The 15688-nt window shown below is 37.1% G+C and overlaps 2 protein-coding genes across 2 annotated transcripts; both read right to left on the bottom strand.

Annotated features, from left to right (window-relative positions):
* Positions 1-261: 261 nt before the first annotated feature.
* LOC107825807 (pentatricopeptide repeat-containing protein At4g19220, mitochondrial) lies at positions 262-3872 on the bottom strand. Its single transcript, XM_016652719.2, has one exon. It carries the CDS (start codon positions 3671-3673, stop codon positions 836-838), a length of 2838 nt encoding a protein of 945 aa, XP_016508205.1. The 5' UTR covers positions 3674-3872; the 3' UTR covers positions 262-835.
* An 882-nt stretch (positions 3873-4754) lies between these two features.
* Positions 4755-15477, bottom strand: LOC107825805 (arabinosyltransferase XEG113-like). The gene is made up of 13 exons (XM_016652718.2): positions 14958-15477; positions 12679-12975; positions 12366-12571; positions 10850-10955; positions 9224-9480; positions 8910-9045; positions 8028-8122; positions 7879-7932; positions 7452-7565; positions 6345-6443; positions 6143-6259; positions 5400-5486; positions 4755-5284 (listed from the first exon to the last, which is right to left on the bottom strand). The coding sequence occupies exons 1-13, from the start codon at positions 15130-15132 to the stop codon at positions 5117-5119; spliced, it is 1911 nt and encodes a 636-aa protein (XP_016508204.1). The 5' UTR covers positions 15133-15477; the 3' UTR covers positions 4755-5116.
* Positions 15478-15688: the final 211 nt, after the last annotated feature.

The raw sequence follows: 15688 nt of genomic DNA, 5'->3' as shown, positions 1-15688 counted from the left end.
TAGTATCAATGTTATTACAACCTATATCGTCTTCTAGAGATTTGGTGCAAGTATTTTCAAGGATCAATGACAAAGTTGAGGGTGTAAAAGATGGATTGTTGGGACTTTAATAAGACCAGGATGAGCGAAGACATTAAAATCCTATGAGATTATTAAATTTCTTTGAATATGTAACGCCACATGAAATAAGGTCTTGATTTTGGAATTAAGCATAATTGAGGATCAAAAAAGAAATTTTCCTTTCACTATAAAATGAAGAAATTCCGAAAAGATGTTTCACTTATATATTTGAAACAAGTTATACAACAAGAAAAGACATCAGCCAATCGACCACTCAAACGATCACCTGCTCCTCCTCGACATATATTTCACTCTAAGGATCGCTTCATTTTAGTGTTGGTACATAATAAATCTTTTAAAGCTCTAAATCTCACATTCATCCTACACTGACGTAAGTCTCTCACCAGACTAAGGGGGAAGAACAACTATTGAGCCTCAATCCCATGCTAGTTGGATCGGCTATATGAATCCTCAACATCACAAATGCTCTGTTTATGTCCAATCAGACCAACTAAAATATTTTGGAAAATTTTGTATTAACGCACATCATCAAGTTCTACCAGCAACAAAGGCCAATAAAAGCTGTTTAATTTCTTTAAGATGCTCGACAAAATGTTCTGTTAGCTGCTTTGCTCCACTAAACCAAAAATTTCTACATCATCCCCAGTCCTCCTACGGTGAGCAGGCTGACTGTCTGAACATTTAGAAAATAGACTCAGGCTGACTTGGTGGCAGTTTAGAAGATAAACTCTTCGCATGAGGTCTTGATGATGTTTCAGCTGGAGCCAACATCAATAAGACTGTAACCAGCAGATTTCTTTAACCCTTTTAGATGAACAATGTCCCTCAACTCTCCAGCCTCCTTCCAGCTTCCACTAGCAGCATATATGTTGGACAGCGCAAGATGATACCCGACATTCTCAGGTTCCAACAAAAGGAGTATGCTTGCTACTCGTTTCCCCAGTTGAAGATCACCATGATAATTGCAAGCGCTGAGCAAAGCACCCCAGATTCCTGGATCAGGTTGACTGGGAAGGTCTTTGATAAAATTGTACGCCTGCTGCAGCCTCCCTGATCGGCCTAACATATCAACTACACAGACATGATGCTCTGTGGAAGGGTGAACTCCAAACTCATCAAGCATACGAGTGTAATGCCAGTACCCCTGGTCAACAAGCCCTGTGTGACTGCAAGCTGTTAATAAGTTGATAAATGTGACTTTTGATGGAGTAAGTCCCGAATCAATCATCTCATGAAAGATTTCAATTGCTTTCTGGCCATTGCTGTGAAATCCATATGCAGAAATCATGGAATTCCAAGCAGCAACAGATCTCTCTGCTGAATTCTGAAACACTCGACGAGCAATGTCTAGCCTGCCACAGCTGCTATACATATCCACAAGAGCAGCTGATACAAACGCATTTTTGTAAAAACCACATCTGATGAGGTGTGCATGGATCTGTTTCCCATGTCTAATAACTCCAAGTTGTCGAAACGCTGAAAGAACGGTAGCCATGGTGATCTCATTTGGTTCAAACTCGAGTAAACAGAAAAATTCTATTGCTTCTTTAGCATTATTGTTCTGAGCTAAAGCAGATATCATGCAGTTCCATGAGCATAAGTTATGATGAAAACAAAGTTCGAACACTACTCTTGCACTTTCCACGTCACTCAGTTTTCCATACATAGTAATGAGAGCATTCTGCACACGAATATCTTGACCAGCTGAGGTCTTTAAAGCTAGGGCATGAATTGACTTTCCTTCACATGTCAATTCAAGATTTCCACAGGCTGGTATGACATTGACTAGAGTAATAGTATCATGGTTGATGTTGAACTTGAGCCTCATTAACTTGAAAGCATTTAAAGCTTCAGAGAAGTGGCATTTCTGTGTGCATCCCGAGATCATGGTATTCCAGCTATCCACATCAGCAATATAAGCTATCTCCTCCAGCAATTTGAAAGAAGCTACTAGATCTCCACAAGAAATATACATGCAAATCAGGGAATTTACTATGATGATATTATTTAAAAATCCCAACTTCACCTCCCATGAGTGGATCAACCTTCCAAATTGGATTGAGTTGGGGGAATCACAAGCAGGAAGAATTCCCAGAAGAGTTGACAAGCTGCATTCTGAGTTCCAACTATGGAACTTCTTAAGCAAAGACTGAGCTTCTCTACACAGGCCATTCTGGGAATACCCAGATATTATGGTATTCCATGAAACTAGATCTTTCGTTGCCATATTTAAGAAGAGATGCTCAGCGTCCGTGACCCTTTTGCACTTAAAATACATATCCATGAGAGCATTCATCACCGACAGTTCTGCTCCCATCTCTCTCCGGATGGTGAAACAATGAATAGCTTTCCCTTCTCTCAATAGCATGAATTCTGCAGCTAGCGGAATAATGGAAATTAATGTCACAGCATCAGGTTTCAGAGTTCTTATGAACTGCATTTCATTAAGAGCATCAAACGCTTCACCGAATTTTCCATTCAAAGCGAATCCATTTATCATCGAATTCCATGTTATTATATCCTTCTGCTTCATTATATTAAAGATATTTTCAGCAGCAACAACGTCCCCAGACTGGGAATACAATGAAATGAGAGAATTTGCCACTGAAAGGTGGCAGCTTTCCTCATACCCTAGCTTTATTCCCCATCCTTGAATAACCTCACCACAACTAAACTCATCTAAACAAGCAGAAGCCACAATAGCACAAGAAAGACTCACACCATCAGCGCCTTTTTCCAAACTAGCCATCTGCTTGAAGTACCACAAGGACTTCTCAGGATGACCATTATAAAGACAACCACTAATAATTGAATTCCATGAAACAATATCTTTACATTCTACTTCTTGAAAAACACATTCCGATGAGCTCAAATCACTACATTTTGCATAAATATCAATAAGAGCATTTCCCAAAAGCGAATCCAAAAACATTCCCATTTTCAAACTTAAACAATGAACAATCATCCCCTTTCTCAAATCTCTCATATTAGACAAGGCAGAAACGACAATAACAAGCGTGGAAGAATCAAACTTCTTTCCTTCATTCACCATTTCAGCAAAGAATTTCGCTGCAAATTCGAAATACTTGTTCTTTATGCATGCTGTCATGATAGCATTCCATGTTACCACATCTTTACTTATAATTTCAGCAAAGAGAGCCAATGAAGAGCTAAAATGTTTGGTACTTGAGTAGATGATGAGGAGAGTAGTTACAGTGGGCAAATGAGCAAGCATGCCAGCTTTAAGCGCTAAGCCATGTGCTTGTGAAGTACTTAAGATATAAGGGCTTTCTTTAACCAAATTAACAAGTTGAAATATTTCATGGCCTTTGGCATTCTTGAAATCTTGAACTCTTCTATGCGGCATTTTATCAAACAGTTGGGTGGCAAGATAAGTGTAAGCACGAACTTGTGAATTCCCACGTGTAATAAAAATGCATTTAATGTGCAAAAGGGTATGCGTAAATATGGGTTTTTGGGAAAGATTACGAAAAAGGAAGTGCAAAGGTGGTGGTACATGTTGAGGGAATTTGTTCGGCAATGATCTCCAGAAGAAAGAAGCTTTATATCCATTGCAGGACAGCTTTTTCATGAGTCATGACATGCCCATCTCAGATATGTTCTTTGCAATATTTCCGGTTGTTGTTTATACTAGCTGCTAACTGCGTTTGGTGTTTTGGCTCTTTGGCAAGGTTGAGTTTGTGAGAATGTTTTTTGTTTTTGCTTTGGTGTGCTATTTAGAAATGGAAAAAGTATTACGTAAGATAAAATTTAGCATGCCATGCTTTTTTGGGGCCAAAAGTGCCAAAAGCTAAGTTACATGGCAAGTTTAGCCGCCGTATCCGTGTCGACACGATATCAGTATGGGTGTGGGTATGGGATCCGTACCGGATCTGGTCAAATAATTTTGGGTACTTTGACCACGACGGATGAAAAAATTCGAGACGAGATACAATTCAATTCCCGAAATCAGAACCAAAACTAGAGTAAATTTGAAGAAAATAGTATGTTTTATCTAAGAAATCAATCATTTACTTATCTACACAACTTGAGAATAAAAAAGAAATTCACATTTTATAGGCTATACTTAAGTATTCCGCAAAATTTCTCATAATTTAGAGATATTTTTCTATTTTTATTTTTGTAAATTAGTTTTAGCCGGATCCCCTCACCCGTATTCGTACTAGGATCCGTATCCTCGAATCTTAGGATTTACATCTCGAAGGATCCAATTTTTAGTCCGCACCCGTGTCCGAGCAACTTAGGCCAAAAGTACTTTTTTCTAAAAATTGAGGTGTTTGGCCAAGCTTTTAGAAAGAAAAAAAAGTACTTTTGAGAAGAAGCAAAAATAGTTTTTGAGAAGCAGAAAAAATGTTAAAACACATAAAATGTTAAGATGTTAAAATATATAATATGTTAAAAAATTCAAACACATATATCATTTTACTTAGCTAGCTGAAATCGATTTTTTAACATCTTTTATTTTTTATTTTTTATAAAGATCGATTATTTTGTATGGTTGAACTCTCAGGCCATGGTTGAACTGTTGTTGATTTGTTGATTTGTTGTTTTGTCTCAATAGTATAAACCCCACTGCATCAGCAGTAACAAAAGTATGTTCTAACTATTTACGTTTTTAGATGAGATATCACATAATTCAACATGGATAGCACTTTTTAGCCTATAAAACAGAAATCTTATAGCCTGAGAAAAATGTTACAGAAAAATTTACACCGCTAACTTCTGAGTTCCGAGCAAGGAAAATTGCTCAGATCAGGATCATACATTCATCTTATTGTACTTCCTATGTCTGAACAATCAAATCTCTTGCTTGTACACAAAAAAAGCAAATATTTCCTATCCTAATCAAGGACTAATCCTCCATACCAAGCCTATGAATTAAAACGTACATTCTCTATGAAACATTGTTACAGCCCTCTTGAAGTGCAAGATGTTAAGAGGCATTGAAACAGAATTTTACACAGTTCTGAGGAGGGTAATACTCATGGAGTCCATGCTTGACGGTCAAGAAGCCTCACCAAGGCGGATGATCATCTTCAGTAGAGTTGGGAGCTGCTGCTTTCCAACCAGGTTTCTCATCCCAATACATATCATAGTATATATGACCTGGTGTGTGATTCTCCACACAGCACCAAATGCCTACATACCTCTTGACACGGTTCCTGAATTGTTCTTCCCTTGTCTGTTACAAATTCAGTACACATTATTCTCGGTTTCATTTAATCAAAAATTAATATATAAAGACTGAAAGGGAGAGAGAAAGGTGGGGGAAGGAGAGGAGAATGTGGGGATATTACCTTGTCCGTGAAGCCATCAAAGGCATCTTGCATTGATGAGAACTGGATTACTTTCACATCGTTAAACTTGGAGAATACCGTCTTCAACTGTTTATAATAAACAAAGTTTAGAACTTAAATGGCTATTTCTATTTGGTGACACTAATACTTTCTAAAAGCACATGAGGAGCTCATTAAAGTGTAAAGTTTTAGAAGACGTAACATTATGTTGCTGTTTCTACCCTCCCCTCCTTTTCCCGAGTACAATGAATGAGGTTCCAGGGAAGGGGAAGGGAAATGTATTTCTTGGTAAGAATTGAATCACTGCCAACTCTAGGGTGGGTGAAGTTGCCAGCCATTGAACCAGATAAAATTCCTAGTTGTTACTATTCAAACTATCAAGGCATCAGGTATTACGCTTGTCACATCTCCCCCAGTTTTTTCTTCTGGGTGTCTTGTCACTTGTACATATTTCATTTCTATGGTAGTACTTGGTTTTGTAGCAGTGGGAAAATATCTAATCCATCGCCAACTACTTCAGGTCTTACTGAAAGGAGCAAATTTACGACATCGATTTGTAAGCACTGTTGTCTACTATTTTGTGAAAGTTTGTCTTCTTGCCAATAGTAGTAATCTGTTTCTGATAAGAAATCAGAATTACTAAGACGAGAGGGTTGATCCAGTTATAGAGCCCTCCAAAAAGTGGTATAAGGGGATGGGTTGACCTGGTCCAAGAAAAAAGGGAAGAGATAAATCAGATATACCGTTTCTTCATTAGTGTGTTTGGGAAGTTTGAGAACCCCAGTTTGACTAGTACTGTTAACCTGACAGCCCAGTGACCCTTCATGGCAGAGATGTACATCAAGCCACGACTTTTTCACCTGAAAAGATAACAAGAGAGAATTAATCTATTTACTATATGATGCAAGCTTCTGGAGTAGACAAGGTATGACGCTAACGGAACACCTCTTGTGGCATTGATGGATTCTCGAATAATGAGTACTCCCTAATACTGATTCCAGGTCCGAATTCCTCATTTGGCATTTCCTTCAACATCACATTAATCTGTACAAAAAGATAGAAGATCAAGAAAGGTGAAGACTCATCAGTATCCATCTCATCTTTGACCTTTATAAAACTTCTGGACAGTGAATTAGAGTGCAGAGAAGTGCACTTCAGTTCAGGTCATAAACGCAAACATCTAAAGTATTAGAAATAGTAAGCTCTAGAGGAGAAAAGAAAAGTTCATAGCAATGACATCAAAATGATATTTTTCTGCGATACGATTTACACAGTTGACATTTGGAAGGAGTATGTTAGTTAAGATATACAGACAATAATGACCCAAAAACTACTGAAAGAAAACTGAACTTGAAAAATATTGACATATCAGAACACGAGGAACCTTCATTAACCTTTGGTTATTTTGGCAGATTATATATATTGGTCAAAGAAGATAAAATTTGCTAATCTCTGACAACACTATTTTACCGTATCCATGAGTATTCTAGATTAGTGTAAATATAGTTTAAAGCTTGATTTGCTCCCAGTAATTATATGCTATGTTGCGCGGACTCTCCAAAATGATGCCACACTCGTGTCGGATCCTCCAAAAATACACTATTTTTGGAGGATCCGACACGCACCCGGCAACATTTTCGGAGAGTCCGAGCAACATAGATTATATGGTGTAATTATGTATTGATTTTCTTTCCTTTCTTAGGGCATATAAACATAGTTAAACCCCCATGAGGGAATAATCAAGCTGTGTACTCTCTCAAATTCTCTTCTTTCTCACAACAACATTATATTCTGGACTATTGACATATTTCCTTTACTCAATGGAGAACGATCGAACAGACCTTTAACTTCAATTCAAGACACAGGTATTAAAACTCCAGAAACTCCACATTCACATCTCAGTGTCATCTCACGAGCACAAAAACGAATGTGAAAGTAATTCATCGCGCAGAACTATATTTCCTTTTAGTAATTTCTTTGCTTTAGTCACAATTTTCTTGTCATCAGGTGAGGACATTTAAATAGTACCAGTTTAAAAAATGAAATATGTACCTCAAAAACATGATCCAAAGGACAAACAAAAGGTTGCCTTGTCAAAGAACCGTCCAGAATACCAGGATGTCCAAACCACAACCTATCCAACCTGCACCATAGGGGGGGCATTACCTAAAATCACAAAGAACAACATAAATCACGGTGTATGCTTTTCGCGTAACAATGAAAGAAAAGGTAATTGAACAGCCTTAATGGTTAAAGGAACAAGGACGTCGGAGCATGTCAAAACGCATCCAAAGTTCAGAGATGCGTCTGCCATGCTTATTGCCCAACGTATTGTAATTTATTGTGTGAAGTATCCATATAAAGGACAATGTCTTTTATCTTTTCATCTTATAGCTCACTATACGTGGCAAAAATGCAAAGTTCACAAATTACATGAAGCACGTAAGCTAATAAGTAAATGAACAGGGTAGTAACTCACCAAGGTACGATTCAGCACTGAAGCAACAGCAAGCGCAGTCCTTATTTGTTTCATCTAGGGGATAATAATTCAATAATCATACTTTAAAAATGCAAGAAAGTCCATAAAATTGCAGATAAAACAGCAGAATGGGGTTGGCTACTGCTTACCTGATAATTAACAAGAGCAAAGTGTGTATCTATGGAGTGCACTCCATCCAGTAACAAGTTCTTGGGGATTGTAGGCTTAAAAGTCAAAAGCCCTCCTGCACAAAGGATTAATTAACACACACCAAAGCATACTTACTTATTTTTTTTAAAAGGGGAATTATTACACCAAATTCATTGTTAGTAAAATTTTGTAGGAAGCGGGATATATTTCCAATAAAGTCTGATCTCGATCTAAGTAATATGATTTATTCATTTAAAACACAATTACTTCTTTCAACATTAAGGGGCAAAATTTGTTTGGAAGCTCACTTGTCCAAGCTTCATTTTCAAGATTGGAAAGTGTACCAACTTCTAAGGCCAAAAGGAACCTTATTTTTGATCAAATTTCGCTTAAAACTAAAGACAAGTAGCGGTTTGTCAATCAAAATATGTTGTAATTTACTAATGTGAAAAACGTAGAATATGGGACTAAGATGAACTTAATTGGAGCAGCATGGTCAGTGAGGATTCATAGCCGACCCCAACTTGCTTGGGATTGAGGTATAGTAATTGTCGTTATTGTACAAAGATTTAAGCATAACTGCATCTGTCCAGTCAGATATTGGTTCATGACTTTCGACAAATTCCATCATCTCAAAGTGGTTGTTGGATTCGTACGGGATCTAGGGAGGCCAGGTTGGAAGTAAGCTATTCACTTTTTCTTCAAGTTACACTAGTTAGAAAGTCCAATGAGCAGGCATAGAAGATGCAAAAGCAAAAGAGAGATATCTCTGAGGAAGACTAGAAACTTGCAAAAAGAAAGGAGAGGAAACTTGAATGCTGAGTCACTGCTAGAGATATAAGTAAAAAGGAGATTAGAATGCTAATAGGGGTAAAGAAAACCTGGTGGATCATAGTATTCGGGTGGATCATAGAACACCATGGCTTCACGTAATCGGTGACGCTTTCCTTCAGTTCCAGCATATTGGAATGTTGTATGTACAGCATAAGGTTCCAATCTTAGATGTTGAAACATAGCCTGCAACAGCAAAAGGAGCATTAGGAACATTCTGCGGTTACCATAGTCAAAACTCAGGAGTAAGCAGCTAGTTCTGAGAAAAAATTAGGAAAGATTAACATTTTCATCAAGCGAGTAAACAGGATTTTAATATCAGGATGAGAAAAGAAATAAAAAAATCTCCAAAGTGAGGAATTACCTGGACGAAATAGGTGTGCCCACTACAAAAAATACTTGCTGGGAGAAGACCAAGCTTGAGATTTCCATCATAAGCATAGACGAGCCCACTGTCATCATCAACAGAAGGTCCCAACTGTCTGCGCACAAGTTCATTGAAACCATTCTGATCCCATATCTTGTCGTCAGCTAAAATCATTTCTTTCCATTCCCTGGCTAGTTTCTTTGAAGACTCAGTGGCCCGCCAGTGGAAGATTCCAATATTATAAGCAGCGCCAACTATGCAAGGAAGACATAAACTTCTTATTTAACAGATTGACTGATGAAGACGTCCTAATACCCAAAGAATAAAGGAAAACCAATAGGTTCCCAGACCGTGGATATATAAAACAACAAATGACTGTTTAATGACCCATCAACTATAACAGTAACTATGATATGCCCAGGAGAAGTGAAGTAACGCAGACTGCGGAGATTAGTTAACACCTAATGTTAAGCGTACTAATAATTTTTTGGGTAGGAGTCCAATTCTCTAATTCTTTTAAGGAGGAGTCCGATTCTCTAACTCCATGCATATGGCTTCACCCTACCAATAGACTTCCCCACAGACAAAAAAATAAATTCACAGGTTAAATGTTTGGAGACAAAGTCTCCCAAGCAAATGTTTGGAGAAAAAACACGGACCTCCCTTAAAATGTGTAGACAAAAATCACGATTGACACTAAAGATTTGTATCTCTCGATGTCTACAAATTAGTCCAAGCTCACTAAAGCTTTTTGCCTACAAGATCTGGGAACCGGCTTTAGAACAATGATCATTGCATGCAGTTGCATTTAAAGATCGTTCTACACAATTCCATCCAACGTACAGGATAGTACCATTTATAGAATCCCAAAAGCACAACTTGAAAACAAACAATGAAATCTAAGCATCTCGGGAAACTATAATTTCTTGTGCATCAAAAGATCATTATGAGTCTGTTGTGATGCATAAAGTGGAGCATAAGACACGTTATGAGTTTCGCACTGAAGCTTTATAAGAACCACAGATCGATAGTAGTCGGAACACATTCAGATTTCAAGTGACTTGCTCTCTAAGCTTCCTTATTTGCACTCAGCAAGACTAATCACCTTTATACACCCTATCCCTCTATAACGAATAGGTCAATGAATTTCAGTGGATGCCAAAATCAAAAGCAAAAGCCACATCTTCCACGTTGAAAAGGAAGGATGCTGCTTCATTTAGCTACCGAACAGTATAGAAGTGTAATGTCACTGGTGATCAAACACTTATTTTCCATAGCTAATAAGATATCAATCACATACTAATGATCCACTTTAAAATACATGATCTGCTTTATATTTCACTCAATGTGATGAACAGGAAAGGTCTAGACAGTAAGTAAGCACACACTTGGGATAAAATCAGCACAGAGCTGTTCTCCATTACAAGTATTAACACCCTCGTGATTAGCGAGCTACATTAAACCTAAAATCTAAAATTACGCCAAGCATGAAAATGTCTTGGAACCAACTTATCTCTATGTAACAAAAGAAGTTACAGATAAAAAAGGATGGCATAAGAACAATTTGAAGTCATATGGTGATTCACCATCCTTTGAAAAGCTTTGTTTCCATCGAAGTCTTACCTTGTTGCCACATGTCCAATCTGTCATCGGTAACTGTTGGTACAACTTGATCAGTAGAGGTCAATACATCTGCTTCAGGGAAACGTGCAATATAAGGAAGAGGATTCTGTTCATTGAACATAGCATGCAGAATTTGGCATTAGAATTGGCAAGGTGAAGATATAGCAACGCGAAAATTCCACTTATCAAAAGAATATAAAAAATCAAAATAAAAAGAGCGCGAAACAAGAATTCCTCAAAGCACCTAGAGAGAGATACAGGCTAAGCAGTCAATAATTTAACAGCAAGAAAATATGAGAGGATGCAACAATAAGAAAACACTTAAGAAATTAGTGTACAGATAAAATAGAGAAGACATTAACAGCTTGAGTAGAAATAGTACACGAAGTTAAATTCCACAGGTAATGAAGGTTCTGGTACATGGACTCAGAAACACCAACTTCTCCCCTCTTACACCAAATTACACCAGCAACCCCCAATAAAAATATAGTAAGAAAGAAGGTCATTCATGTTAACTGGAAAAGTGCTAGCTGAATAAATTGATTATTCTCCCCATATTTAGCCGACATGCCACTAATAATGCACTGAAAAGCAAAGAATCAATATATTTGCAGACAATTTATATCCATATAAGGAATGACCGCTGATGCAGGAAGTATGCACAAGAAAGAGTGAGTATCTTGTCTTCTAGAATTTGAGGTCTCATATATTCACTAGACTTCCTAACACAGCTTGTCTAATCTAGCCCAACTTTACCAAGTTATAAATCATTAGATGTAAGAAATAATTTTTTCGAGTTTACAAAGCTTTGAAGTGTTCAACAAGTTTACTATTTTCTTACTTCATCTGGAAGGTTAATAAACTTGCAACTAAAAATACTGATAAATTGCTTTCGATTTGGTCTGCTCCAATGTTCATACAAAAAAGGAGGTGGTAAGTTTAAGGTATCCGTGCTCTTTTCCAATTAAATGGTGGAGATCATTTTTCTTCAATTGATATATTATGGTAGAGTATTATCAGTTAATCATCATGAATATTAGGTTTTCGTCTTGATTTCATATGGTGCCTGAGGCAATGTCATGTTCATGTTTCACCTAATGATATTCAGTGCAACTCCTAAATGCTTTTCCTTTTTTTTTTTGGGATTAAGTATTGCCTTTTCTGCTTCTTGTCCCACTCCATTTCTTTGCAAGAGAGGGAAAGAATGAAATCCTATCCTTTTGAACACAAAAATAGCCTTTTTTTTTATGCACCTACCCTGAATTCTTCAAATTGAAGTACTACCCCATCTAGTTAACCAATTAACAACTCATAATAAGACCTAAACTTTCAATTATCCAGAAGTTCTCATATATCAGCTAGTCTTCAAAAGATGGGTGAGTAGATAAGCAAATCATTACCTTTAACTACACCAATTAAATAGTAATAATAAGACCTAAATTTGCTATCAATCACCAGAAACTCTCAAAAATCAGCTAGGATTGAAAAGACAAGGAGTAGATAGACAAGGCATTACCTTTAACCACACCATATCAGTATCACACATTAGGAGTTCAAAGCCAAAAGGTAAGATAGAATCTATGAGTACAACTTTCTCTCTCCCCATTTTGTGAAATGTTGGTGAACCCCATCCAACATCTACAGTGCTCATATGGCTACCCATATCAAAAACTGGTACTCCTTTCCAATAAAGAGCCTCCAATAGCTTTGTGTCCATGGCACCTGACAATCACAGACTTAGTGGTTTTTTCACAAATCAAGTGATCAAAATATTACCCTCTCTATCAACAAACAGAGTTTATTGAAAGACAAATACATTTATCACTTACCGACGAGAAGGTTTTCAACACCCATGTCCGTCAAATGTTTAACCCACGTCAAGATAAAATCCATGAAAGCATAGTTACCAAAGGTCACAACTACAACATTGCCTATAACTCTTTCCTCAACCAGTTCTTTTGATAATCTGAAACTTTCTAAATATGGCATCTTTGAACCCGCAGGGGGAACTATCCAAATTGGCTTCAATAATTTGCTTTGAAGCTGGGGATTCAGAGGTGTTGAATCACCATCTGCTTGTAGACGAGAAAAATTTGATGCTTGACTAGAAGGTTCTGCTTTTGCATCTGGAACAGAAATTCATTGCTTTGATTTTCTTTTGTACAGTAGAAAGAACTAAAAATAGGCAGAGGAGAGGAAGAAGAAGGAAATACAGATTAAACTCGTTTTAAACATATCTAGCACAGACAAAACACACACATGTTGACGGAAGGTAAATTGAAGAGAACAGCAAAATTCAGGCATTTGGGGTGCTCTTATCTCTTGTTGCCTTCTGGAGATGATTCTCCAGAAACCTGAGTCATATGTTTCTCCTTTTTTCCCTATAAAAGCTAAGAATAGACTTCAAAGTTAATCAAATAAGCAAGATTTCTAGCCATTACCATAGTAGGAATGCGGACAATGGCTGGACGACAATCACCACTAGAGGACCGCAGTTCAAAGCAAGCCAAACTACTAGAGAGCAAGGAATGAAATACTCATAGCAATAGGCTCCAATTGGATTAACAAATTTGAAATCTATTGCTTGTAACTCTTCTCCACACATGCATCTCAGAAGAGTTCCAAATGCGAATGGTCTTTGTATGGCTATGGCTGAGAAGTCACGCATCATTTATACAATACAAATTTAGTACTTGGAAACTAATAGAATCCATCTGCATGCTAACACTGTATTTGGTTAGGGTAAAAAAGAGAAGGAGCTGGGGAATGGAAATAGAAGTAGTGGGTACAGGTCACTTCCTCATATGTTAAGGAAGTAAAAGACAAGGTGAAGTAAAAGAAAAGGGTTGAGTACCCTTCCACGTGAACTTTTACAATCTGTCCAAAACTAAACAAAAGGAGGAAGTATATTACACTTCTTCCCTTCCGGACATACAAAAAATCATAATCAATCATCAACGCTTCACCTCCAGGAAATAAATCAGTTACTTTTTCTCTCCTTGCACTCCTCTTGCATTATAGGAACCAAACAGTGTTAAAGTCGAAATTGATGAGCCAGACTTCGACCTCAATGTACACACTTTTCGTATCCAAGTCAACTAATATGACAACAACGCCAATGCCAAATTATGATAGGGGAAAAAAATTAACCAACCCTCCATACTTTAGTGAAGCAGTGACATAAATCAGTCACCGCAGAGCTCAAAATTGAAGCACCAAATGCTGCTTGGATACAAAAGTCAATCCAAACCAATTTGTTCGTCTTCCAGCACAAACATAAAACACTGTCACGATGTTCCATTTCCTGATCCAGTATTGCGTCCTCTTCTTCCCTCTTATTTCTTATATTCAGCTCCACAAGTGCAAACAATTTGCTATCATACTTCAAGATATTGGAATCCTCGAAGGACTAGTTCTCTTTACATTCTACCTTCTCTAACTATCTTCATACAAAGAAGACAGAAACCAGGGAAAAGAATAATGCTCGTGAATGTACAAACTTCAGAATCTAATAAAAATAGAAGAGAACGCTCTTTTTTCAAGACGTAACCAATGTCAACAAATTACGTAGACCATTGCTAAATTGGAAAGTCAGTGCAAAAGTGCAAGCTTTTGTTTTTAAATTTCTCCAGACACCCTAGTATACACCTATAAACACACACAAACATACAAGTATTGTAGAAAAAAAACAGAAAGCAGATATCTATTCTTAAGTACAATGATCACCAACCAACTCAAATGTCATGCAACCCACTGGACCGTGGCCCACCCCACCCAAAAGAAAAAGAAAATGCTCATAAAAGCAAACCTCAAAATCTTATAAAGTAGAAGGGGGAAAACCCATTCTCAAGACATAAGCAGCTAATTAACAAAGTTAATGAGCTATTAATGGGTTAAGTATATACAAAGTTATATAGTGTAAAGATTATTTTACACAATCAGTGAATTCATTTTTTGTGAGATTACCAACTAATGTTCAAGAGATTTACCTGTAATTAAGTGGATATTTTACATGGTTAGTGTGTAGAACTTAAACTCATACAGATATACACATAAGTAAATTAGAAAAGCATAAACCCAAAAATGCCAAATGCAATTGTTAAAGTACCTGAAGAAGCAGAAGGAGCAATGGAGAGAGAGAAGGTGGAGGAATGAGGAGAAGAGTAAATGGCTGAAAACACATAAACAGAAGAGAATACTATCCCGATCAACACCGTTGCATAGATCGTCAAGAACAATGGCTTGGAATTCGCCATTTCCTTAAATGGATTGTTCCAAGCCATAATGTTTTTCACTTTTTCTTTGAAAATCCCCCAATCCTCCTACTCTACACCATTTTTGTCTGATAAAACAAACTAAGGAAAAGAAATATATGTTTGAAGTATCAATCTAGCTGTGTAGCAGAAGGGGGAAGTAGTGTGGCAGCCAGCCTTCAAAGTCAACCGCCACCAGCCTGTCTGAAACCCGAATCTGTTTGAATGAAAAAAACTTCAATTTGGAAAAATGAAATTGGAAATGTAGAATTTTAAATGTACAGACAGATTGATTGATTAATTAAGTAGTGATAATTGGATTAAGTAGAAATCGTGCTGCTAGTGGAGTTGTACTTGGATCGGTGGCTTTTTTCATTTATATTTTTTTATTTTGACAGATATAACAAAACAAATTGACCAAGGCAAGTGGCGACGACAGACCTTTTCTTTTTTGGAAAGAGATGGCTACTTAAAACAAGTGTGGTTTATACTTTTAATAAAAATTTAAGACATAAAAAGTGAAAAAGATATGGAAAAGAGAAAAATATTTGTGATGACCGATAGGTCATTTAGAGTTTTACCCTTT

Source organism: Nicotiana tabacum, chromosome 23 (genome assembly GCF_000715075.1).
Source record: "Nicotiana tabacum cultivar K326 chromosome 23, ASM71507v2, whole genome shotgun sequence".
Taxonomy (NCBI): domain Eukaryota; kingdom Viridiplantae; phylum Streptophyta; class Magnoliopsida; order Solanales; family Solanaceae; genus Nicotiana; species Nicotiana tabacum.
This window is presented reverse-complemented; position numbering and strand designations above follow the sequence as displayed.

What these genes read in the sequence shown, in the direction of transcription:
- LOC107825807 (XM_016652719.2), bottom strand. Translation starts at nt 3,673, where the DNA reads ATGAAAAAGCTGTCCTGCAATGGATATAAAGCTTCTTTCTTCTGGAGA.
- LOC107825805 (XM_016652718.2), bottom strand. Translation starts at nt 15,132, where the DNA reads ATGGCTTGGAACAATCCATTTAAGGAAATGGCGAATTCCAAGCCATTG. An exon ending in CGAATACTATGATCCACCAG is followed by an intron (nt 8,123 to 8,909) that starts GTTTTCTTTACC and finishes TCCTTTGTGCAG; the next exon opens with GAGGGCTTTTGACTTTTAAG. An exon ending in TTGATGGCTTCACGGACAAG is followed by an intron (nt 5,285 to 5,399) that starts GTAATATCCCCA and finishes AATTTGTAACAG; the next exon opens with ACAAGGGAAGAACAATTCAG.